The 24,579-nt window shown below is 55.7% G+C and overlaps 1 protein-coding gene across 3 annotated transcripts in view; it reads right to left on the bottom strand.

Moving 5' to 3' along the window:
- MINDY4 (MINDY lysine 48 deubiquitinase 4) overlaps nt 1-24,579 on the bottom strand; it is a 113,784-nt gene that overhangs the window by 15,235 nt on the left and 73,970 nt on the right. For all 3 annotated transcript variants that reach the window (XM_029233194.1, XM_029233195.1, XM_029233196.1), the window contains exons 11-15: nt 23,810-23,873; nt 22,592-22,657; nt 17,105-17,172; nt 5,786-5,849; nt 2,603-2,764 (exon numbers count right to left, since the gene is read on the bottom strand). In XM_029233194.1, the coding sequence (XP_029089027.1) occupies nt 2,603-2,764; nt 5,786-5,849; nt 17,105-17,172; nt 22,592-22,657; nt 23,810-23,873 (424 nt within the window). The remainder of the gene's footprint in view (nt 1-2,602; nt 2,765-5,785; nt 5,850-17,104; nt 17,173-22,591; nt 22,658-23,809; nt 23,874-24,579) is intronic.

Genomic DNA, 24,579 nt, shown 5'->3' with positions numbered 1-24,579 from the left:
CCCACCGCAGCCTGCAGTGCAGCCCATCCTCACTTTGCGCTCTGGGGTGGAGGGAGTGAGGGGAAGTCGGATGGGCAAGGCGAGGCCAGCCCAGTGGGTCACCGATGGCAGACTGGGTCCCGTAGGACACAGCCATGCTGGGGCGGGGGGCTGCTTACTTACGGCAGGGGTGCATTTCTTGGCCCAGAGTTGCCTCTGCTTCCCCCGGGGCACAGCCGGAATGTGGGTCACCTGACAAGCTGGCTGATAGGCAGGACCTATCACCCTCCCACACACATACTCGTGAGGGCCCCAGAACCCTGGCTCCCAGCCAGAGGCCGCACTGAGAAGCCTGGAGATGGGCTGTGAGTGAAGGCGGGCCTGGTTCTGCCGTCTACATGAAAGAAAGGCTTCAACCTTATCAGAACAGCCCCGCGGTGGATGCCATGCCCAGGCGGCCCCAAAGACCAGATCTTCCCCAGTGACCACGTCTGTACTGCCAGGTGGAAGACCAGGCCAGGCTGAGAGGGGGCCCCGGCTCTGGGTCCAGGTCTGGGCCTGGAGGCTAAACCTCCTTGGATTCCCTCTCTGTCTGACGTGGCTAATCATGAAAGCCCCAAGGAACTCAGCGACCAAAGGGATAGCGGGTGGAGTTACGGGAAAGGAAAGTGCTTTGTCTAACTGCCCGGCCTCTGCCTTCTCCTTCAGAGGCCCAGCCTTCAGTGAGCTCTGGAGAGTAGGAGAGGAGGCCCTGGGGTCCTTCTTTAGCGAGGTTGCAGTCCCAAGGCAGAGGAGCAAACCATCCCTCGCTGCAGGGAGATACAACACCAGTCTTTGACGAAGCAAACAATAGCAGAGCGGGGCGGCGGCGGGGGGGGGGGGGGGGGCGGTCTATGTGGATTCAAGGATCATTGTAGGACCTGAATTTGTGCAATCTGCATTTTGTTCCAAGGACAGGATGACGCCCAACTGCTGTTCCCGTCAATTACCCTCAACAGACCGAAGGAAAATAGTTGACATTTTGACCAATGCCCCCCACACGAGAGTGAAACCAGGGCTCATGGTAAACCTGGGGATTCCGCAAGCCCGGGCAAGGTCACCTCTCAGCCCGTGAAATTTCGGGCTGAAGGTCTTCACAGCCCACCCAGGATCTGATGCTCAGGGTTCCTGGTGCTCCTCACGGGCCACGCGGCTACACTCCTGGGCTCCCTCCTGACACCAGCACATCTGGGAAGGAGTCACTGTCACTCTTTTCTCCCCAAGTCTTTGGAACCCACAAGGCTGCTTCCTGTCAGTGGGGGTGGGTTGTCACCCAGAGGCGGAATCTGGGCACAGGGCCACCTGAACAACGGCGTTCAATGGGACAGCCCACCCGAACATGTGATCACGCAGGAAGGGCATGATGAAACTGAACCGCCCTGCATATCCATCCACCTAGCATACTCTGAGTATCCCTTTGGGTCAGTCTCTGCATCCCTGGTTCTGGGGATGTAAGATGAATAGGGCCTCATCCTGACCCTCCAAGAATCTTTGCTGGGCCGGTCACCAGAGAAAGACCTCCTGCTACCCCTCAGGACAACCCTTTCATGTAATCGACCACAGAACAATGTCTTCCCTGGAGACATGAAAACCGAGGCTCAGAGAAGGTTCAGCAGCAGGCTGGGACAAGAACACAGGGCCCAGTGGTCCCCTGCCCATGTTGCCCAGAGATACTGTCACCCTACCCCGTGCCCAGCTTCACCTGGGGGTCCGGCCCTTTCTAAGACCCTGGCTGCAGTGAGAGAAATGGTAGAGGGACCAATACACTTGCAAACAGACTGAGTAAGGCCTATTATGGGTTGAATTGTGTCCCCCCAAAAGCTCTGTTGAAGTTCTAGCCCCCAGTACCTCAGAATGTGGTCTTATTTGGAAATAGGGTTGTTGCAGATGTAATTAGTTAAGGCGAGGTTAGCGGATTACAATCCACATGACTGACGTCCTTATGAGAAAAGGAGACACAGAGGGAGAAGATGGCCATGTGACACCAGAGGCAGAGATTGGAGCGATGCAGCCACAAGCCAAGGATCACCAAGGATTGCTGGAAAACATCAAAAGCTAGAAGGGACAAGGAAGGCTTATTCTCCCTGTGGGTTTCAGGAGGAGTGTTGCCCTGCCGACACCTTGATTTTGGACTTCTGTTAGGAGAACTTCTGCTCCAGAACTATGAAACGACACGTTTCTGTGGGTTTAAGCCACCCAGTTTGTGGTGCTTTGTTGAGACAGCCCTAGGAAACTAACACGAGGCCCAAGACCTCAGGTCCTTGTCCCTGGAAAAGACCCCCTGGCCAACACACACGCACGCACGCGCGCGCGCGCGCGCGACAACTGTGCCCACTCTAATGCACGAGCACACTGTAAATCCCTACAAGTCCCTTTCGTGGCATCACAGCTGGCTCTGGGAGTGAACTTCATGCCTGTACTGGATGGTGGTGAAGCTGCGTGTGTGCGTAGTTTTCCCATATGCTCTGTGATTGAGACTGGACCCAGTTCCGGGAACTGAAGCCAACTCTCCTTCTCCTCCCTCCCTCCTGTTGGTCCCAGGGAGCCAGGCTCTTGGGTCTCTGGAGGCCCGAGGGCTCAGTACCTGGCACACGCTGTAGTGTTCAAAGAGGGACAGGAAGCCGATGTCGCTGCGCGCGGCGATGCCTTTGAGGAGAGTGATGTTCCCGTTCCCGGAATCGAGCTCAACCACGTCGTTGAAAACATTGGACACGGCTTTCCCGGTCAGGAGCAGATTGACAAGTTCCTGTTGATGAGAGAAAGGGGAAAGGCTTGTCAAGGGGAGATGGGGAACAAGAGAAAAAGGGCAGAAAAGGAAGGAAGAAAGCAAGGAGGACGAGAGACTGAAATCAGAGGGGCTGTGGCTTCAGCGTTCCCACAGCCCTCAGGGGAGCTGCCAACTCTGCTCATCAACGTGACTCTGGGAACTCATCAGTCCTTATTCCACAAGCATTCACTGGGCGCCAACTGTGCCCAGGACCCTGTGTGTGGGTTGGCTGGGGGTGGGGTGCGGGTCCCGCTGGAGGGAAAGGGTGGCTTCTGACCTCGGGCGTCCGGGTCTAGAGGGGGGACCGGTGCGGGCCTGCACGCCTGAAGCACAATGTAGGACGTGACTGGGGCTGTAACAATGTGTGCACAGAGCGCTCGTGGCCCACACGGACACAGGACCCCATGACAGTCAGAGCCGCTTTGTGGAGAAGCGGCATTTGGGGGGGTCTTGAAGTCTTGGATATTTTTTTAATAAGCTTTTTGATTCTGAAATAATTTTAGAGTCATAAGAAGTTGCAAACATAGTACAGAGAGCTCCTGTGCACCCCTCACTCAGCTTCCCCCAACGATAACATCTTACATAACCAGAGCGCATTATCAACACCAGGAAGCTGACAATGGGGTGACACCAATAACTCAGCTCCAGGCCGCATTGGGATTTTACCAGTGAGGGCGGGGTCTTCAAGGCGGGGGAAGGAAAGGAGAGGATAGCAGGGGCAGGGAGGAGAAGGCAGGCAGGCCCCAGCCTGGGTTCCCGCTCTGTCTCTGCCTCTGTTGGCTGCATGGCTGCATGACTCACGCCTCGCACCCGACAGGCCAGCAAGCCTTGCCAACCCCAGAACCAGGAGACGGTGACTTGTGGAGCTCTGACTCTCTGGCCATCTCCTTTAGCCAGTGCCTCCGGCACTGGGTTGGCTGCAAGGGCCCTTCCTCAAGCAGAGCATCCAGGGCTCCAACCTCCTGTCAGGCTCGCAGCTGGGAGAGGATTTGCCCAGGCCACACAGCTGCTTAGTGACAGCGCCGGACTCGCACCCTCACTTTCCGGCTCCCTTTCTGGTGTCCCTTCCCTCTCCCCTCACTTGTTACCCTCAGGGTACCACCTGGCCAGCCAAAGATTCAAAACGGAGGGCAACCGCGAAGTACGCGCTGCCCCGCTAAGGAAGGATACACGCGAGCCCAGCCTTAGCGCTGGCGCAGGAGCTTCTAACTCCTTCTGCCAGGGCTGGTGCGTGCGTGAGGCCAGCCCGCAGGAATCTCCTCCATGGTACGTGGGAATGGCCGTAACAGCCCTTGCCCACCATAAACTCTGGAGGGCAGAGTTCACAGAAGTGTTTTCCCCGGAACTGTGAGAGTGATACGCAGGTTAATAAATCCCTCCGTCAACCCCAGGATCCCTGCCCCAGAGGCAGTAAAAGAGGCCCCTCTGATGGCCGCAGAGGGGCCCTCATTGGAGGGAGATACCGAGGGGGCCTCATTGTGTTCTTGCAGAGGAAACGAGAAAGAATTTGGAGGAAATGTCTGCTCTGAGATACTGCACCTCAGGGCCAGCAGCTGCCTAAGAAAGGCATGGCCTTCTTCAGACACATTCAAGTGCTCCCAGCGGGTTTTCAAGGGGGAGAAAAGGTCCTGCTGCCCATCTGGGGTGTGTCTCAAAACCTTCCTCAGAGCACGAAGCCTCCTCAAAATTGGGGGAGAAATAGTGACAGGACGCTCCCTGCCCCTAGACTCAAAATCACCCAGTGGCAAAGCTTAGCGGTCATCTGGATCCTCACTACTCAAAGTGTAGTCCGTGGACCAGCCGCATCACCCTTCCTGGAAGCCTGTTAGAAATTCAAAACCTCAGGCCCTAGCCCGGGCCCACGGAATCTCAGCCTGCTCTTCAGCAAGACTCTGCGGGACTCGTGTGCACAATCGAAGTTTAAGAAGCACTGATCTAGTCCAAATGCTTCATTCTACAAATGAGGAGACTGAGGTTCGGGGAGGGGAAGAAAGTCGCTCCAGCTCATGCCGCAAGTGGAACTGCCAGCACAGCTCAGAATCCAGCCCCAGGCTGTGTTTTGCATCCTCCGTATGCCGCTTAACTGCACACCCCTGGGTCACACCGCTCTCTGACAGCGCGTCGGGAAGCTCCCACGGGGAGCACAGGCACCCAGAGCAGGAGCTGGACCACCACTGGCCGTCGCTCAGCCTGAAACCTTTCTCTGGGGGGGAAGCAGCAGGCAACCTCACATCTCCTTGGGTGCCTTGGACAAACCACAGGCCCCAAGCTGGCCCTTGCATGGTGCCCAGGTATGTTTTCAGGACTGGCACAAGTAAGCCAGGACCCCTAGGACAACTGGGTCCTCAGCTGGGCCCAGCAACCAGAGAAGCTCCGCTCAGCCTGTCTGTGCTACACGCGCCGCCCCCAGATGCACTGAGGGTCAGATTTAACTGTGGCCCGCTGGCCGCTCAGGAGGCCTTGCCATGCAGAGAAGGGCTCAGACAGTAGTCATGTGTAGCATTTGGCTCCAGTCCTGGCACTCGCTGATAGGACCTGAAACAGATCCCTTTCCTTGTGCCACCGGGTGACTGGGAGGATCGATGACAAGCAGTTGTGCTAAGGGACCCCCTGCCCTCCACGAAGCCACTTGAGGGCCCCTTTGTGAAGATGCACAGGGGTGGGTGGTCATAAAGACAATGTGCTGTACAATCGTAGGGTGCCATGGTCGTCGTCCCCGCAGCTGGGCCTGAGGCTCCCAGCCTATGCCGGGGCTCCGGGCTGGGCAGCACCTGGCTCTGCCTCTCTTGAACCTCCTGCAGCTCCAGGCAAACAGATCGGGTACAGCAAACTCCAGAAACAGAAGTTAACCTGAGTTCCCTTTCTAGGTCTCCGTAAGGAAGAAGCCCAGCAGAGGCGGAACAGGAAAGCTGCTTGGGGAGTGCTGGCAGGGGCAAAGACAGAAGGCAAGAGGAAGGGAAAGAAGCGCCTGACCACCCCACGCCCCACTGCGGCCCTGACCTGCGTGCAGTATCCGTGTGCTCCAATCAGGTGGCTGGTGGGGACGTCGAAGTCCTGGCGGACACTGGAGAGCAAGAAGAAAGGGCTGTTAGCACACCTCGGCCTGATTCAGGATCCGGGCAAACCTTGAGGGTGGCCAGGGCCTCCCCTCGGGTTCCAGGCTGAGGCCCCAAATTCCGGATTTGGCAGGAACCTGAGCCTCTGTGCTCTGTGCCCTCCCTGGGGCTGGAGTCCGGGGCTCACTCTGCTCTGGGCAGTGGCCTCCACTCTGGCCTGCAGAGGGCCACCAGGCCCTCGGCAGACACCAGAGGTTCGTGATGGAAGCATGCCACAGAAGAAAGGGCCCTGGGTTTGGAATCCACGTCCTGCATTCACTCTCCTACTGTCGCTTACTAAGAGTGGGGACTGGGACATCCCCTGCCACCTCCAGTCCTCGGTCTGCAAGTCGGTTAAATGGGAGGAACGGCCTCTAATGCCTCCTTGAGTCCTAAAACAACAGCTGCCACCACCTGGGCATAGACCCTGTACCAGGCCGAGTATAACTATTATTCCCTAAACCCTGAGAGAAAAACCAAGGCTCAGAGAAGAACTGACGTGCCCAGGGCACTCAGCTCGTGGGCGATGGAGCTGGCGGGGGATCTAGCTGCCAGTCTCCGAGGCCTGTGTTCCCCCCGACCCTAGATCACCTCTGTGGCTCCACCTTCAGAATGGGGTCCTCCTAAGGGCACAAGGTGAAAAGCCCCTTTGCCAAAAGAAACCCCACCAAACTGAAAGAAAGAGATTTCTAGGGCTGTATGCTACTGGGGGGCAGAACGGTACAGAGTGTCAGGTCAGCAATGGCCCCGTCACATGTGAGGCCAGCACCAGGGGGCAAGCCCCCTGCCCCCAAATCTCAAAACCATCCTACCGTCTAGAAAGCCCACCATTAGGACATTATTATCCCTTTTACCCCAAAGCAAATCCCTCGGGAGACCAAGCATTATTGTTGAACAGAGCCGTGGGACAGACGGGTAACAGGAAAGGAGCTCCCACCTACAGACCGCACTCAGAAGACAGCATTTCAAGGCTCCAGCCACCCAGTGAAGTAGGAATTACTTTTACAGACATGGAAAGAAACCCAGAGAGGTTAACGCCAGGGGGGTGATGTGAGGCCAGGGAGCTGGCTCACCCCACTGCTGCCCACCCAGCACGGGCTACATCTGCACCCCAAAGAGAGCACCCAGGGGTGGCCCAGAGGTAGGAAGAGGCAAGCAATCATGACGTTTGTTTTTCCTTTTAGTGGAAGAGAAGAAAAACCTGGTCTCACTTTCATGCTTTCAATCTCAATCTGCCGTAAGTCCACAACCTAAAACATGCACTCTGGCCCCAAACGAGCTTAGAAACTCAAGCTCCGTGACTCCATAGCAGAAACGCTTTCTTGTGGATTTTACTAACTGTGGCCGAACAGGGACGGTTCGTGGTCCACGCGAGAAGACGGGCTGGGTTGACACTGCAGGGCCCAGCCGAGAACCACGGAGGCTGGGGGTCCTCAGGAAGGGCCTTGGAGGCTGGCCTGCCAGAAACGACCCAGCGGGCCTGGGAAGGGGCCAGCTTGGGAGGACGGGGGACAAATGGACGAGGCCGGCGTGTGGCTGGCACTGGCTTGGGCAGAAGAATTGATGGAAACGCTCCCTGTGGCATATATACAGGCATCTTCTGAAGGGAAGAAAATAGCCTCCGAGGAGCCCTGGGTGGACTGATAAGGATCGCTGGCCCCAAGCCACCCCAAAGCTTTCAGAAGCAGTCTGATCTTCTCACAGCCTCGTGTTCACCCAGCCGGTTTGAGCGCCTGCGTCAGCTGAGAGCAGAGGGACGGGCAGAAAGGACAATAGGAGGAAATGGTAATTGCATCCTTAGGTGCAAACACGATGGGAAATTCAGAAGTAGGCTCGGATCTTAAAAAGGAGGAACATCTGTATTTCATACTAGGGCATTTGGGAGACGCCAAGGAGCGGCTTATGGCTTAAGAGATTTACAACTTTGGCAAATCTAGATGCCCAGACCTCGAGCTAGGGGAAAGCCCTGGAGAGCTGAGTGTGAGAAACCCTAGAGCAAAGAAACAGCAGCTTCTGCTCTGCCCCAGAGAGGAGGCGATTCACACGGTGGGGCCATCACCAGACCAGAGCTCTAGCCCTGTCTTGCCGTGTGGCCACAGACCTCTCCCCTCTGGGGCTCAGTCTCCCCTTCTGCAACATGAGGGACTTGCACAAGGGCAGGCAGTGTCCTGGGAGCAGGGGCTGAATCCATGGAGGGGCTGCCTGAGTTCTGAGGTTCCTACTTTCTGGGCTTCTGAGCTACAAGCTGTGATGGGCCCTCCCCTGGGACTGACCATTCCAGTCTAAAGAGCAGTTTATTCCTTCCACAGTCCTCCTGGGAGCTGGACAACACTGGGCCCCGGAAGAGTTCTGCATAGCCCGAGGACCCAGGCACCAGGCTGGGTGAGGGGGAGCCAGGGCCTGATGAAGTCTGCCCCCTGAGACTGTCCCACACTGGGGAACACTTTAGGGAACAGGACCTTGCCTGGATTTTAGATTGCAGGAGGCACAGAGTGTGGGGAGCCTGAGTGGACTTGCCCAGGGCGTGGAAACTTACGAGGAAGGGCTTGGCCCTGGCTGCCCTGCCGCCAGCCTCCTCAGCATTCTGGAAGCCAAGGGCCAGAACCTGGACCAATGGTCTGGGGTGACGGCCTGACCCTGGGGGTGTCCAGTCCACCCACTGACAGAGGAAGGGGCTCTGCCCAGGATGCCAGCAAGGACGGCTTCTCCCAGCTCTGCCCGCATCGGGAGGTCCCAGAGACACTGCACTGCACCAAGAAACGGAACAAAGAGGACATCAGGGCTGGCAGAGCCTCCGGGGCCCAGCATTTTGCAGACGGGAGAATGGATGGCTAGAGAAAGGACACAGCTGGCCCAGGGCTAGTGACAGGTGCCAGCCCACATTCAGGCTGAAGCCGGTCCTAGAACTCCACTGCCTCTGTCCAGCCCGCCCTCTGGCACAGGGCTCAGAGGGGCAGAGGTTCTGCCAACTGAGCAGCTTACAGCGCCCGAGCCTCGGATCTGCAGAGTCTGCGGCCTCAGACGCTTTCAGCGACACTGTCCTCCCTAAAGTCTTGTGAGGTCAGCGGGCAAGAGCGGCCATCTCTGTTCTACTGATGGGGAAACTGAGGCCCAGAAAGGAGAAGGGACTTGTGGTCACACAGAGTCAGGGACTGTGTCCCTGGCGCCAACATCACACTGTCTGGGGTGGCCTGAAACACGTGATAGTCAACCCAGCCGGCCAGCTCTAGGCAGGTCCCTGAGCCCTGAAGCCCCAGTCCTGGTCCCCACCCTCCCCGGCTGGGACACAGCTTGTCCCTTCCCTCTGAAGCTTCCCCGACACACGACTGAACATATGAACCTGGGCATTTTGTGCAGAAGTTTCTGAATAAGAAGGAAAATATGTCCAAGTGGCCTACAAATATGGTTCTGGTCTACAGCCAAAATTCACCTAAAATCAGTGTCCACAAGAGGAGGGGTCAATGGTCAGCTCAGTCCTGGACTTGGCGGAGTGACCTCGGGCAAGTCAACACCTCGCTCTCGGCCTGTGTCTTCATTTATAAAACCAGAGTCTCCGGGGACCTTCCAGGATATGCACAAGTGTGCCTGGTCCACGACTGATATTTAAAACATCATGCCTAAAATAACTGGTAATTAACCGGGGAGGACCCAACCAGCCACCTCCCCTCCACCTGACCTCTAGGGCACCAGGCCCGGGGCACCACCACATTCCACTGGGTCAGCTCCTGCCTGTCCCTCCCAGGACACCCTCCCCCAGAGACTGTACCTTCCACTGCACTCCCTGCCACCTGCAGCAGCCTCCAGAAACAATCATCCATTGTTTGCTGGGACTTCTACTGACTCTCGAGGACAATATCAACAGCGAAAGGACAGCTGTGGAACAACTAAGAAAACGTGGGCTCTGAAGTCAGGGAGCCTGGGATTCAAATCCGGCTGCTGCCGCTTACCGGTTGCTCCCCTCTCTGAGCCTCAGTTTCCCCACCTGTAAAATGGGTATGAAGACGCCTCCTTCTATTACAGATTGCTGTGAAAACTGAATGAGATGAACTATATAAAGCATCTGACAGTTGGTAAATGTAACTTCCTTCTTCCTGCAATACCAGCAACAACAACAACAAAACAATGACCGAGAGGTCATGATTCCTGCAACCTCCACTATTCGTGTCACGGCCAAAAACCCAGAATAAATGGAGTCTCCGCTCCCAGCGATTGAACTGTGGCCATGAATATCTGAAAAGGATTTGGATGTGGCCAGATATCGACTGTTTTCTCAGAAACGTCGACAGGGAACGGACAATGAGTCAGAATGCCTGGGTGTCAGGCCCCCTCTGCCACCTGCGCTGTGTGACCTTTGGCAAATTTCTTTCTACCTCTGAGCCTTGGGTGTGTCATCCCCTGATGGAGGTAACAATAACCACCTCAAAGAGTCGTTGCAATAAGAGCTGAGGCCATAAAAAGGCCTTGCAAACTGCAGACAGCTCCACAGGTTAGAGGGCACGGGTATTATTTCCATTCTGCAGGCACGGGCCCTAAAGAGGAAGGGGATCCAGGAAGCAGGGCAAGGAGAGTGGATGGAGAGAGAGGGACCTGCCTGGAGGAAGGAAGAGAAAGCAGAGATGCCCAAGCCCTTCCCCCACTGCCTTCCACCTCACCTCCCCCAGTCCTCTTCCACATGCCGGCACCTTCCTTCCAACCGTGCCTCGAGGAGCCCTTCCCTGCAAAAACCCCTCTGCTAGCCTTCGCCTGCTCTACGTTCTTGCTGCCTGCCGCAATCCTTCCCACATAACGCTCAGAGCCCTGCTGTCACCTCCTCCAAAAAGGGACACCTCCCTTGCCCCAGAGAGATGTGCCCCATCTCCCTGCAGACATCCCCTTCCTAAGAGCACCCATCCCCTGCTTTTTGGGTGCCAGCCTTGCCCCTCCAGGTAGCAAGGACTTGGAGGGCCTGGGTTATGTTGTGTCCGCCTGGCCCCATGGTGCCCAGAACTGGGCCCTAACCCTGCAGGTGCACAGCAAATGGGCCCTAAATGATGTGAGCCCGCCCAAACCCAGCCCTGCGGAACGGCTTCCGGAAGCTGGGTCCCAGGCCTTGTTTGGAGGCAGGCAGAAGCAAGATTCCCACCCAAACGGCTGAGGCTGGCCTGGAACAAAAGATTCTTTCAAAAGGTTAGTGGCTTGGGTGGGATGGGCAGGGTGGGAGGGAGGCGCGGGAGGGAGGAGATATGGGGATATATGTATACGTATAGCTGATTCACTTTGTTATAGAGCAGAAACTAACACACCATTGTAAAGCAATTATACTCCAATAAAGATGTTAAAAAAAAAAAAAAAAAGGTTAACGGCCTCTCCCACCTCCTGAGGCCTGTCCTCTCTACCTGGGCACCTGAGCAAGCCCTTCGTGGAACAAGGAGGTATGTACAGCTCTGGGTGAGTGGATAGGCGTGCTAGATGCACCGAGCGTCAGGAGACCCTCCCAGCTCTGCCACTATCCCTGGCGTGGCCTGGGCTTGGTCACCCTTCTCTGCATCCAGCCCTCCGGCTCTGTTTATGCGCAGACCTGCTGCCCTCAGCCACGCCCCACTGGCACTCACGGGCCGTGACTTGCCACCTCAGCAGCCTGGGACCAGACTATGCCGGCTGAAATGAGGTGGACAAGCATCAGTTTGGTCTGGGACTCCCTGGGGCCCTGTTTCCCATTCTCCCTCTAAGTGGGCAGACACAGCTGACCAGCGCCTGTCATTCCTCCCCCAGCCCGGGAAGGGAGATGCAGGCACAGAAGACTCGGGGGATGGTGTCAGCTGTGCGCCAACCTGCCCTTAATCCTCAGAACCTTGGTCCCCACGGCTGCAGGATGGGATGACGGTCCCGGGCCTATGGGCCTGTCCCTTGGGTTGCTGGCAGCCCCCAAAGCCTGGGGTGGGCTGTTCCAGGCCAGCCTCAGCTGCTTGGGCGGGACACTTGCTTCTGCCTGCCTTCAAACACAGCCTGGGACCCAGCTTCTGGAGGCCGTTCCACAGGCCTGGGTATGGGCAGGCTCACACCATTTGGGGCCCGTTTGCTGTGCACCTGCAGGGGCCCAGGGCCCCTCCCTCTCTCCTCTGCCCCCAGATGAGGCTGGGCCTCCAGCAACTGCCTTCCTCGGGTTGGGGGAGCCAGCTGGAGAGCTATAGGATGGAGCTCCGCTCACTGCACAGGAGCTGGGGGCCCCCAGAAAAGGAACCTGGGCGAGGAAGGAAGGTCAGTCGAAGGAAGTGGGGTCTGGGTGGAGCACGTGCTGCTTCCGATGACAAAGGTACCAGCAAGCCCTTTGGGTCTGCCTCCCACCCACCACCACGGCCTCCTCAGACACGTCTGCTGAAAGCGCTCACTAGCACGGCCTCCACCAGAACCCGAGTCCAGGTTACAGGTGACTTGGAGTTCACTGAGAAAGTTCCTCTCCTCCTGTTTCCCAGCTATAGTCCAAAGAGCCTGGCATGTCGGGAGGGAGGGCCATTTACCATCCTGCCCGGTCTCCCGCGTCCCACCTGGAAGACCCACGGGAGAAAGGCCAGGCTCCGTTCGGGGCTACAAAGCAGTTGTTGTCCCTATCGAGCCAGGGTACCCGGCCTGGGCAGTTCTGTGTGCACCTCCCATCCTGGGCTGGGAGAGTTTAGGGGGTGCGACAGGAGGGTGGAGGAGAACGCTGACAAGTCTCCTATCTTCTCCTCCCCCCAGCACAGCACAGCTAGGGCCACCCCAAACCTGGGCTTCTCAACCTGAACAGCCCCCTGCTCGAACCCTTACGCTGCCATCCACTGGCCCGCCCAGCCTCCCTGAGGTGCACTGGGAGCTTCGTCACTGCTTCTCTGCGCTTCTGAGAGTGGCCTGCAGGGCCTCCGTCAGGCCCAGATCTGACTCACCCCCGAGTTCAGGCCTGCTCTCGGCTCCTTGATATGTCTCATACCTCCAGTTCCTGACTACGCAGCCCGGCCCTTCCCCAGCCAGTGTGGTAGGTCCCTGGGGGTTTTGACCACCTTCCGGGGGAGCCCCTGAGTCTCACCTGCCCCACAATGGCTGCAGCCTGGGCCTGGCCATCATGAGGCATCAGGAACAGCGGCAGCCCAAGAAAAGGGTCCCTGGAGCCCGCCATGCAGGAGGCTCCCCCGAGAACATGACAGAGACAGAGGAAAGAAGAGAGAAGAGACAGAATGGGGGACACCAAGTCCCAAAGACACTGTCTGCGTTCCTGGACCCAGTCACTCCCAAAGCCCCGGGCTTTTGATATGAATCCATTAATTGCATTGTTTTCTGCTTACGCCGGCTAAGAACTGTGCTTCCGTCACTTGCCTTCGCCTGACCGACACTCACGGCTGGGTTTCAGTTCAAGGCTGTTTCACTGTGTTGCTGTTTTCCCTCTGCTGGAGATGGTTACAAAGAACACTGAGCCACGTGGTGTGGAGGCTTCTTCATGACCCCAGCGCCTGGCTTGTGCTGCTCGAAAATCACTTCCACTTCGGCAAATGACAAAGTACCGCCTATTTTGGACTTTCAAGATTGCCCTTGGGCACCCAAAGTTGCCACTGTAATGAATGCCAAAGGTCTACTGAATGAAAAGGTCTTCTTCACGAGCTGTCTCCTCTCGCCGCCCAGGCCTAAGTCACCCGGGGTGGCGGTGGGGGGCAGCGCCCGAGCCCTCCCCTGTGCCGAGGGGCTGGCCCACCCCTGCAGTGTGCTGTGCAGGGCTGGCTGGGAGCTGGCCTTGACCCCAGATACTTGGGCATCCTTGGGGCTTGTGAGAATGTGCTGGGGAAAGTTCTGGGCCATGCGGTTTGGAAAGCAGGGGAACTAGGAGAACATGAAAGCCTGTATGAGATTTACTGTAAGCAATTCGAGATCTTAGGAAAGAAAATAGATGGCTTGCAATCAAGCAGAAAATAATGAAACCTTCTCAAGCCTTTGCACTCAGCCTGGGGTAAGCAAAACTCAAAGGCCAGCTTTGCCACTGTTCTTTCAGCCTCTGAGGGTGAAGTGTCCAGGCTGCACCCTGCTGCATTTGTGTCTGCCCATGGCGCCCTCACCCTGGCTCCACCCAGGGCTGGGGACAGCCCGTGGACACGAGGCAAGGACTCTGTTGTGACAGCTGCCCCTGGGCCTCAGGCATGCGTCTCAGAGCCTTGCTAGGAGGAAGGGACGGCCATGCGCTCAGTCAGACTCACACTCCCGCACACACACAATCAAGTCACCCTTCGCACAATCTCAGACACAACCACCAAAACCCACATCATCTCACACCCAGCCCCTCAGACTCACCCATCTCCCGTCCACACGCGCCCTGCCACAAACGCACACATACTCACACTGTGTTCGGCTGCGTTTCCCAGCCCCTCCTCCCCCAGCTCCACTTCTCCTGGCCGAACAGCATATGATTTGAGAGACTTGCTCTCTTTTTTGGGCTACCAGGTCATGTGTTCCACTGCCCAAAGTAGCACAGGATCACCCTGAAATGGTATCAAAGGGTTCAGCAAAGCTAAAACTGGACCCCAGAGCAGGAAGGCCCTTGGGATCGCCTGGTCCTGTGGTTTTTAAGCTGTGTTTGCGGAACTGGGGCTTCCCCCTAAGAGCGGTCTCCTGGCACCAGGGAGGACCCATCACCCACTGCAGGACGTCCCTGTGGCCATGTCTCCACCACGAGGCACCAAGCCAAGGCTGAGGGCAAGACAGGACAGCACGGGCCACAGGAGGCTCCTGAGAACAGCTGGGAGAGGATGGGACAAGCAGCGGCCGCTATCTGAGGCCCGCCACCCGCCCAGAGCCCTGCCAAGCACACCACATGTATTTCTTCGTTTAATCTTGTGAGGCAGGAATTATCATCCTCATTTTACAGAGTAAGAAACTCAAGCTCAAAGGAGTTTGGAGTCAGGCCTGAAACCAAGTCTGTTTTATTCCCAAGTTCAGGTCCTTAAACAGCAAACCCAGAGAACCCCATCTGGGACCAGGCTGCCTGGGTTGAGCTGTGTGACTTTGGGGCAAGTCACTTGCCTCTCAGAGCCTCACCTCCTCACCTGAAAGACAGAGATGGTGATGGTGATCGCAACAGTGACCCCTAACAGGGTAGCCGCGGGGATTATATGCGTCCCGTGTAAAATGCTACAGCAAAGGCTCTGGCACACAGGAAGCTTGCTAGATGCTGGTTGCTTTCCTTCTTACTGCCGATAAGAATGTTCTCTATGCTGTCTTCTTAGAAGGAGGGAAAGGGAGGCCACAGGAGTAAGACAACTCCCACCAAAGCACTGCCGGGGCCAGGCTGCCCATAGCTGCCCTGGGAGGCTTCGGAACCACTGGCCTCCAGGACCCAGGGAAGGTCCTCGGGGGCCCTAAGCAGGAGAGACTGTCTTTATGTACTCTCTCTGGGGACAAGGGGAAGGAGGGGACCCCCACAGCGTTGTGTGTGTCTGTGTGTATCCATGTGTCTCTGTGTATATCTGTGTGTCTGTGTATGTCTCTTTCTGTGTCTGTGTATGTCTCTTTGTGCCCGTGTGTCTGTCTGTGTGTATCTGTGTGTCTCGGGGTGTGTGTGTGTCTGTGACTGGTGGAGGGGGAGGGGCATGGCCGCACTGTGACTCTTCAGGCCCAGGGGCACGAGGCTGTGCAGGTCCAGCGAGGTAGCCCCCCCGGCACAGATGCCCCACAGGTGCCACGACCTAGGCAGGGACTGACCCCTGCGCGGCTTGGTTGGACGGGACGGGGAGGTGGCAGAAACAGCCCCAGTGCTCCAGCTCTGGACAACGTGAAGCACAGCCTGGACATGGGGCCCCGGAGGCCCCTCAGATGGGCAGGGCTGCCAGAGCAGCTCCCTAAGGAGTGTGCATGTGAACAGGGTGCCCGGCCCCCAGGCTGGCAAGCCCCGTGGCACCTAGAGCAGACACACTGAGCACAGAGACCTTGACCCTCAGAGCCAAGGAGCCCCCATACAGATGGGGAAACTGAAGCCAAGAGGACTGCAAAAGGGCCTGGCCCTCCTGAGAGCTCAGCTTCCCCTCAGGGAGCTCAAGGGTCTCACCCACACACCCGTCAGCCCAGGGATTAGCAAACCCAGGCCTGGGGAGAAGGCAGGGCGGCTTACGGTCGCCCGTGCACGTGAGCCCGGCCAGGAATGAATCATATCATTATGGCAGGATTAGAAGGAAAATGCCATTAGAAAGTGCACACACATGCATTTAATAAGGTCAGGAGCAGCGAGCAGCAGGCAGGCTAGCAGCACGAGGCTGCAGAGCCCCTGCCCTCCTCCTCCCACCCGCACCAGAGGCCACGGGGAACTCGGACAGGGCCCGCCCAGGACCAGGAGTGGGGGGCGAGCGTCTCCTTCTGCCGGGCCTCCCCAGCCTGGGCTCCCCATGGCTACTCTTTCCGCCTGCCCAGTCCCCAGGGCCCGCCTGCTCAGAGCTGTTCCCAAATCTTCCCCAACACCACGCACTCCTGCAAAGTGCAAATTCATTCCCCCAGGTCTCCACGCCCTCTGGGGTCTGCGCTCTGCTGGGAAGTGGATGGGGTGATCGATTGTACTTTACAAACCTATTAATGTGCTGTTAATGTGCTCCCCTCCCTAGTGACATAATGCCCAGGTGACAAGTACAGAAAAGAGGCCTAGAAAGCTCCTAGGGAAGGAGGGTGGTGGCGGAACTCCAGTTCTCAGGCAGCCCGGGAGGCCACGTTTGATAAGGATGCATGGAGTCCAAGCCGGGGACCCAGCCTCCCTGCTCCCCCGGCCTCCAAGGCCCCGGGGCACACTCAGCCCCTCAGGGTTGGCCCTAGACACGAACCTTGAAGCCTTCGGGACTGCCTTGGCCTACAGCAAGTTCACAGGGCCCTCAGTCATCTCCCAGTTCTTATGTCCCCGCACATGTCTCGGGGGAGTCCACGTGTGTGCTCAAGTACGTGCCCACTGCAGTGCCGCTGGGACACCAGGGAGGCTGTAAGCTCTTTGGGGCGTCTTTTGGATCCGGATCCCACGCACTCCCCAGCACATGTGGGGAGACGGAGGAGAAGGTAGCACTGAACACACATGTACAAAGAATGTAACTGTTCTCTCTCCTCTGTCCAGCCAGCTGCCCCTAGCCCACTGCTTCATTCATCCATGCTCACTACGCACCCACTGCGTGCCCAGCTCTGCCCTGGGCTCTGGGGAGGCAGCAGTGAACCAGACAGACAAGCCCGGCTCCTGGAAATGAATGAGGAAGATACTCACAGCTCTGTGGACCTGGACAGGATGGCCGACAGGGTGAGCAGGACACATCCATAGGGGCCTGCTTCAAACTGGGAAGAGGAGAGAGGAATGAGAACCCAGCAAGTGTGTGCACCTCCCTCCTGTCACTTCCTTGGGGACCACGACCCAGGGAGCAGCCTGACCCCGAGCCAGCTGCTTCCAGCCAGGTCCCAGAGGTCGCCGGGTAGCCCCATGGCCAATCCCATGCAGGTCTCACTAACCAGACTCCCTAAGGGACGAGGGGCACACCAGCCTGAGTGACAATGGAGCAGATGCAGTGCCCGCCGAGGAACAGCCCACGACCTCCGAGCCCCAGAAGTTCACGGACAGCAGTGGCCTGGGGCAGCCTCCACTACCGTGCAAGCGTCGTCTCTCATTATCACATTTAAAACTATCCCGGGCCTGTGCTATAAATACTGTTATTACTGCCCTCTGCCATGTGAGGAAACTTGAGGCTCAGAAATTGAGTGACTGGCCCAAGGTCACACAACTTGCAAGCAGCCCATTGGGTATCCAGGGGACTCCATCTGATTCCAAATCCCTAACTCCTAAGGGATCCTAAGAACTGCACTGGGCAGAGAGTAGCAGAGAGCAGGTTGGAGGAGAATCGGGTGGGGAGGTGCCAGTGAGGTGAGCATGGCAAGTGCAAGAGCAGATCCCATCGTCTCAAATTTCTTTGTTCATTGTGGATTGTCTGAGATTAATTTTAATAGTTTTAAACTATTGCACTAAAATATTATTTATGCTGCTTACTGAGGTTGGGGGGACCCCTTTGAATTTGGGGAGCGCCTCACTCGTCTTCCCATCTTCCCCTAGTCTTGACCCTGGTTTGGAGCCCAGAACCTGGGGGCCTGGCTGCCTGGGTTTACATCCCGGCTCTGCCACTCCTAGCTATGTGACCATGGGGACATTTCTTAACTTCTCTGCCCCATCTCCTCATCTGTAAAACAAAGACAATAAAAACAGGACCCATCCTCATGAGGTTGTTGTGAAGATTAAGTGAGATCATCCTTGTAAAGCACTTCAAACAGGGCCTGACACCTGTGTTAGCTGTTAGTATGATGCTGGGTCCTCACTGCCCACGTGTCCAGTGAGCCCAGCAGGCCACGGATTAATGGGATGGACTATGTCATTTCTGCTTCCTGAAGGAACACTGTCTCCCGATTGCAAATGAGTGAGAAGGCCTTACTCATCCCACTATGGGACAACAATTCCACTTTTGGAATTGGTGATGAAGATGCTACCTGTTACAATAGTCAGTGTTCCTTATGGGGTGAACAGTTTCTTTTTGAACTTAAAAAAAAGAAAGCTTACTTTCCTGAAACAGTGAGAATCATATAACTTATCATATTGCCATTTTGCCTTGGCTGCCAGGAAGCTCAGAGCCAAATATGATGTTCAAACTATTTTAGCTCAAAATTCTGATAGAATTATCTTTTCTTTTCCTCAAAATATAGACTGTATCAAGGGAAGACAAATACTGTATGTTATCACTTATATGTGGAATCTAAAAAATAAAACAAATGAATTAATACAACAAAAGAGAAACAGACTCACAGATATAGGGAACAAATCAGTGGTTACCAGTGGGGAGAGGGAAAGGGGGAGGGGCCGGATAGGGGTAGGGATTAAGAGGCACAAACTATTATGTATAAAATAAATAAGCAACACGGACATATTATACAGCACAGGGAAATACAGTCATTATTTTATAATAACTTTAAATGAAGTATAATCTATAAAAATATTGACTCACTATGTTGTACACCTGCAACTAATATAATATTGTAAATGAACTATATATACTTCAATTAAAAATATAGATTTATATTTCCTAAATATTATATATGTATATAGTCTTTATTTTCACCCAATAATTCAATTCATCAGTCATTCAAGAAAAAACAATTACTGCCTGACCTTTTTGTGCCAAGAGGATGCTCCCTGCTAAAGCTATACCTGTGAACAAGGTGGACACGGATCTGCCCTCACGAGAAGTAACTCAGGAAAGAGAGAATAATAAGCAACTTGAAAAAAGTGGGGAAGGGGCTCTGCACTGATGGGAAAAACAAGGTTCCCTGGAAACACACACACAGGAAGGGCCTTCAATGCAGACTTAGGGCTTAGGGAAGGAGGGAGCGTCAAGGAAGGCTTTCCGGAGGAAGCGATATCTAGACAGAAGCCCAAGGGACAAGGAGGAATCAGAAAAGGGAACGTTGTTCCAGGTGAGAGAAGAAGTACATGCAAAGGCCCAGAGGCAAGAGAGGGAAGGTTTACCATGGCTGGAGCACAGAAAAAACCCCAAGGACATCATTTTTTTTTAATAATTACCTTTAAATCTTTTTTTGGAAGCAGAAATGGAATGAATGAATCAACAATAATCTTAAATCAATGTCACCTTAATTCTGTGATCTCAGGCCAGTCACTTCACTTCTGTTGTCCTCAGTTTCCCATTTGCAAAATGAGGATAACAAATACCTCCCTTGCATGTTTCCTTAGGTTACGCTGCACGTCCTATGAGGCCAGGTCGGTGGAAGTGCTCTGACAATTGCAAAGAGGAATGCTGATGTCCCTGCGCAGGCGGACAGAGGCCTGGGAGGACTCGGGCCACCAGTGCCCTTGTCACAGCTCTACTACAGTCTTGTCTGTTGCCTCAAGGAGTGACAAAGCTCTCTCAGTCTCAGTTTCCCCTTCTGAAATGCCTACCTACTTCTGCCCTGGACTTGCACATTGTCCTGGGGAGGCCACGGCACTTCCTGGGTCTGTCTCCCCCACTGCCGTGCCTTCCTACTCGCAGGACTGCAATGAAGTAAGGAACACAGGCTCCCGCTGTAAGCCAGGAGTCTGTGTAAACGTGGAGAACTATTATTATACTCAGGCCAGCATTTTCCACAGTCCTTGGGACACATCCAAGGGGACCTCATCCTGAGCCGTGGATATGCCCCTGCGTGTGGACAGGTTAGGTGAGACTGCGGAGGGCAGGGACATGATCCCCGCCTGGGGCCTCTGGCCCTTGCCGGATGGAACACGACTGAATGGCACCAATATCCCATTTTGTTTTTAAAACATTTATTATTATAAAATTATCTCATCAAATTCCAGCTGCCAAGCCATGGAAGGCCACAGGGCGAAGTGCCTGCACTGAAAGGAGAGTCCAGGCAGGCAACCGGGCCAGAACCCACCAGCAGGGTCTGGAAAAATGTCTGGTACCGCTTGGGCAGAAGGGGTCGTTCCACCGAGCTGCTCTGGCCCAGGAGAGACCTGAGTCCACCAAGAACCCCAGTGAGAGGCAGGGGCGGGAGCATCCCCCAGTTCGCAGGGGGCGGCAGCCAGACATCTCACCAGGAGGGTGAGCGGTAATGAAAACACAGCAAGGAAGCTGTTTATTTTGGGCAGACGTGGTTCAGTGTTCTTTTCCAGGCCTGGCACGAGGAACCCCTCCTAGGCCCAGACCATGAAAAATGAATTTGGTGAGGGTAGTGCTGAGGCAGCTCAACGGCTTCCAGCAAAAACAGAATTTCAACTGCAGGGAGAAAACAACACCTTCCAGAGCGAGGGCCAAATGGTGACCGCTCGTACCCAGGGATCAAGGCCAGGAGAGGGGGGAAAATTGCTCTGAGCCCAGGGGTGTGGCAGGAAGTAGGCGGCTCCCGCCCCTGGCAAGGGTCCCACTCTCAGAACCTCTTTCACACTCACTGTCTTGCTCGGGCTTCATCGAAACCCTGTGGGTACAGGCCAAGGGAGGAGGGAGACCCCATCTATAGACAAGGATGTAGACGATTTTGGTGCTGAAGGGCCACCCCAGGGCCTCAGGGGCAATGATGGGGCCTCAGATCCTGGTGTCATGTGAGCAATCACCCCAGGGCCCCTCCTTTGCCCCACACGGCTTCCCTCCTCCAGCTCTGCGTCACCTGACAGTATGAACACAGGTGCCCTTGGTCCTGGCCTCCCTGAATGCACACTGATGCTGTCAGGGTTTGCTCGTCTCTCAGATGCGTCGCTGTATTCTCACACTGCTCTGGTATGTTTAATAAAAGGTGTCCTTTCTGCTTATTTAAATTGCCTGGTCCTTAATTTGGAAGACATTCTTTCCCATGCATTTAAGGTTCTTCTTTAAGAATCACAGTTGGACGGTAAAGAGCTGGAAGTTACCCGCTAACTAACTGCTCCATCTTCCACTTTCCAGATGAGGCCACTGAAGCCCAGTGACTATCCTGAGGCCACTTGTGACCAAGGAATAAGGCAAAGGAGGTCCCGGGGCCTCTGCTCCAGGCACCCCATGGCCCTGAGCCGGTGGTGAGCACGCTGCATCTATAGACAGCCCACTGGGTTATGCTCACGAAGAACCAGAGAAAGCCAGGGAACAAGTGACAGCCAGCCCAGGACTTCCAGCGGCACGGCCAGGACCCCTCCTACATCAGAGCCCCTCCCACGCACCTGCGGGACAGGCTGACGCAGAAAGGCTGCTTCTCTCTGCCATGCTTCCCTCCCGTCTCTACCTGTCTACAACTAACCCATCTCAAGGTTACCTTACGTGATCATCACCATGGTGATGAAACACCCACAACAAAAGCTAACGACCCCCGAGAACACGGAGCAGGACACGGTGGCTCCAGGCAAACGCTTTGCACAGCGCTCTGAGGCAGGCACCGTTGTCATCAGCCACATGGTACACAGCAGGAAACTGAGGCACGGGGGGGGGGGCCAGTAAGTTGCCCAAGGTCACAGAGCTACTAAGGGGTGTAACCTAGATGCAAACATCCACTGACGCTGACGGGCTCCAGAGACAATGCTCTTCACCCACCCCCGGAGCATTCATTCAACGACCTCCTCCACAAAGCCCCGAGGCTACAGCCCAACTCTGAACTCCCTCAGTCCTCTGATGGGCTGCTCCCAGGCCCTGGCTGGGTTCCACCCCACCTCACAGCCTGGAGCGGGTGCATGGCTCTCCTCCAGTAGAAAGGATGCTCCGGAGGCCCCTCCGGGCCCAGCCCTGCCTCCCAGGACACCAAGCAAGGTCCTCTACTATCAGGATCTCCATCAACGGTGCTCAGACCTCCAACCCAGCCCAGGAACCCATGTCCTAGTCACCTCCCCAGATGGTGCTGAGCCCCACTCACTGACGAAGTATCCTTTACCTGCAGAGGTAGCTGCTTGCCCTCGGACAGAGAGAAAGCTCTCATAACCACAGTCTGATAGCTGCTCCCCTTCAGCCTGACCCCGCTCCCTCCCTGCTTCCGCAGCCCCCGCTGCAGCGGCTCCCTTTACCTGTAGCCATGGTCAGCCCTCCAGGAAATAGTGGCAGAGGTCAGACCCTCTGCCCCCAAGCCCACTCTTCTCCAGCCGACTTCGCCCCACTACTCCAGGGTGGGGATGAACGGGGAACACCCCCAGTTCACTAGCATGTCTCCCACAAAGAAAGCAGAAGCTTAGCAACGCACATCCCACAAACTAAACCATCGTTCATACCTGATGGACGCTCTGTTGAAGAAAAGTCACCAGTTCCTCGTAGCAGGTCAAACTGTGGAGTATGAGCTGGGAAACACAAACACACAGGGTGAACTGCCCAAGCCCGGTGGACGGTCCCCCATGCTGGATTAGTTTCTGTGGCCCTAACTTCAGCAGCTGCAAGACCCCACTGGGGAATGTCTCTGCAGTCAGAGAGCGGCGACCTCGGGAGCGGGGGTGGAGAGGCACTCCTACACCTGTGTGTGATTTTAAAGGCTGCAGGGCCCAGCTGGGGTCTCTGGGGCTCCCGCCCTGCAGCAACACTGGGCCTGCCTTTAGAGGCCCCAGGATTGGAGACATCATGGAACTAAAGCCACAGAGCCAGCATCATGCATGGATGGCCCTGACGGGCGGGGCTGCACCCTGCAGGCTAGTCACAGATATCTGAGGAGCACCTTGGGGGCGGGGAGGGTCGGGGGACAGGGGAGTACAGGGTGGGTGACCCACTCAGGTCGCCATCACCAGGCCTGTTCTAAGCCCAGCAGGCGGTGCCCTGAGTTCAGTGCAAAGCAGTGGTTATGCGTCTCCTGTGCTTTCTCATGCAGGTCAGAAAACAACACTTTCACAGATAACATCCAACAAAGTGAGATGCTTAATTAAGATCCCAGGGCCACACATGCCCAAAAGGTCAAAGGGAACAAGCTAAGTAAAACAAAAATCCTCAGTGAAGAGGAGGTTAATTTGTGGGAGAGTCTCAGAGTTTCCACATTTTCACACGTCTCTCATTTCTCTCCTGTCCTTTGTCTTACTTGGGTCTGGCCTTCCAGCTGGTGCTCCGTCCATCAAAGCTCTTCTCTGCTAACTTCCTCTCCCTTGCACCCCCACTACCCTCTCATGGCAATCCCAGAGAGGATGCTATGACATAAAGGGGGACACGGGAAAGGCTGGGGTTTAGCCAAAAGGCATGGTGCATCGAACGCTGGAGGGACATCAGGTTCTGTACAAGCTCAACATGACGGGGCGCCCATCGGACTTTTGGCCATAAAGCCAGTTCTGGCCAGAGCTCATCCCAAAGGCCCCCACCTCTGCCCGCACCCCAATCCCAGGTGGAGGATTCTGCTGGCCTGGGCCACAGGGAAGGTTGGCCCATCCCCAACTGAGGAAGGATTTACTTATATGAAAGGAGACTGTCCCCAAACAAAGCCAAAGGTTGCGTGATAATTTTCCAGAAAGCCGTACTGTTTCTAAGACTCCATCTGCTTTGTATTTCCCGGTTGGACTGAACTGCTGTGTTCTCGAAGCCCTAAAAAGGAAAGGGAGATGCATGAGTCTCTGCGTGGAGAGAAGACATGCCCCAGAGCCAGGGCAAAAACCACACGGGCTGCTCAATGAGGACAAACCAAAAGGTGGCCCAAAGGAAAGAAGGGAGCCAAGTGCACCTCGTTTCCCTGCTTTGAACTCACCCGCTAGGCCGGGTCCGGAGAACTCCACTAAACGGGAGGGGGTAGAGGTGCGGGTGCTAATATGGGATGGAAAAAAGACAGCCGAAGGAGAGCTCGGGATAACCAAACCCAAATCCTGGTAGCAGGAAGTCTGCCTCTCACCCACCGACGAGCATGCTGCCAGACTAAGGAATGCTCACTTGCCCTTCGTCTTTAGGGACTTGAGGCAAGTCCAGCCTCTGCCCTCTTGGAGGACATCTGTTTACACAGCACCTGCATGTGCAGCCCAGGAAGGCATGGACTAGAAGCTGCATTTGGGTTTGGGGCCACTATGACATTAGCCTGCTGTGCAGCCTTGGACCAGCCACCGCCCCTCTCTGGGCTTCTGTTTCCTAATCTGTAAAGTAAGGAGAGACTGAATTTTTGCCCCATATGCTCTCAAGGCTGCCATGCAGATCCTAAGGGCCAGGGTTTGTAAGTTACCTGGAACATGGGTACCAAGGACAAGCACTCGATAAGAACAGTAGTGATAATGATGATAATATCTAACACTGACACGATACTTAG

The sequence above is a fragment of the Monodon monoceros genome, unplaced genomic scaffold (genome assembly GCF_005190385.1).
Source record: "Monodon monoceros isolate NGI ecotype Baffin Bay Population unplaced genomic scaffold, NGI_Narwhal_1 Super_Scaffold_2, whole genome shotgun sequence".
Classification (NCBI taxonomy): Eukaryota; Metazoa; Chordata; class Mammalia; order Artiodactyla; family Monodontidae; genus Monodon; species Monodon monoceros.
The sequence above is the reverse complement of the archived record's forward strand: the minus strand, read 5'-3'. Positions and strand labels throughout refer to the sequence as shown.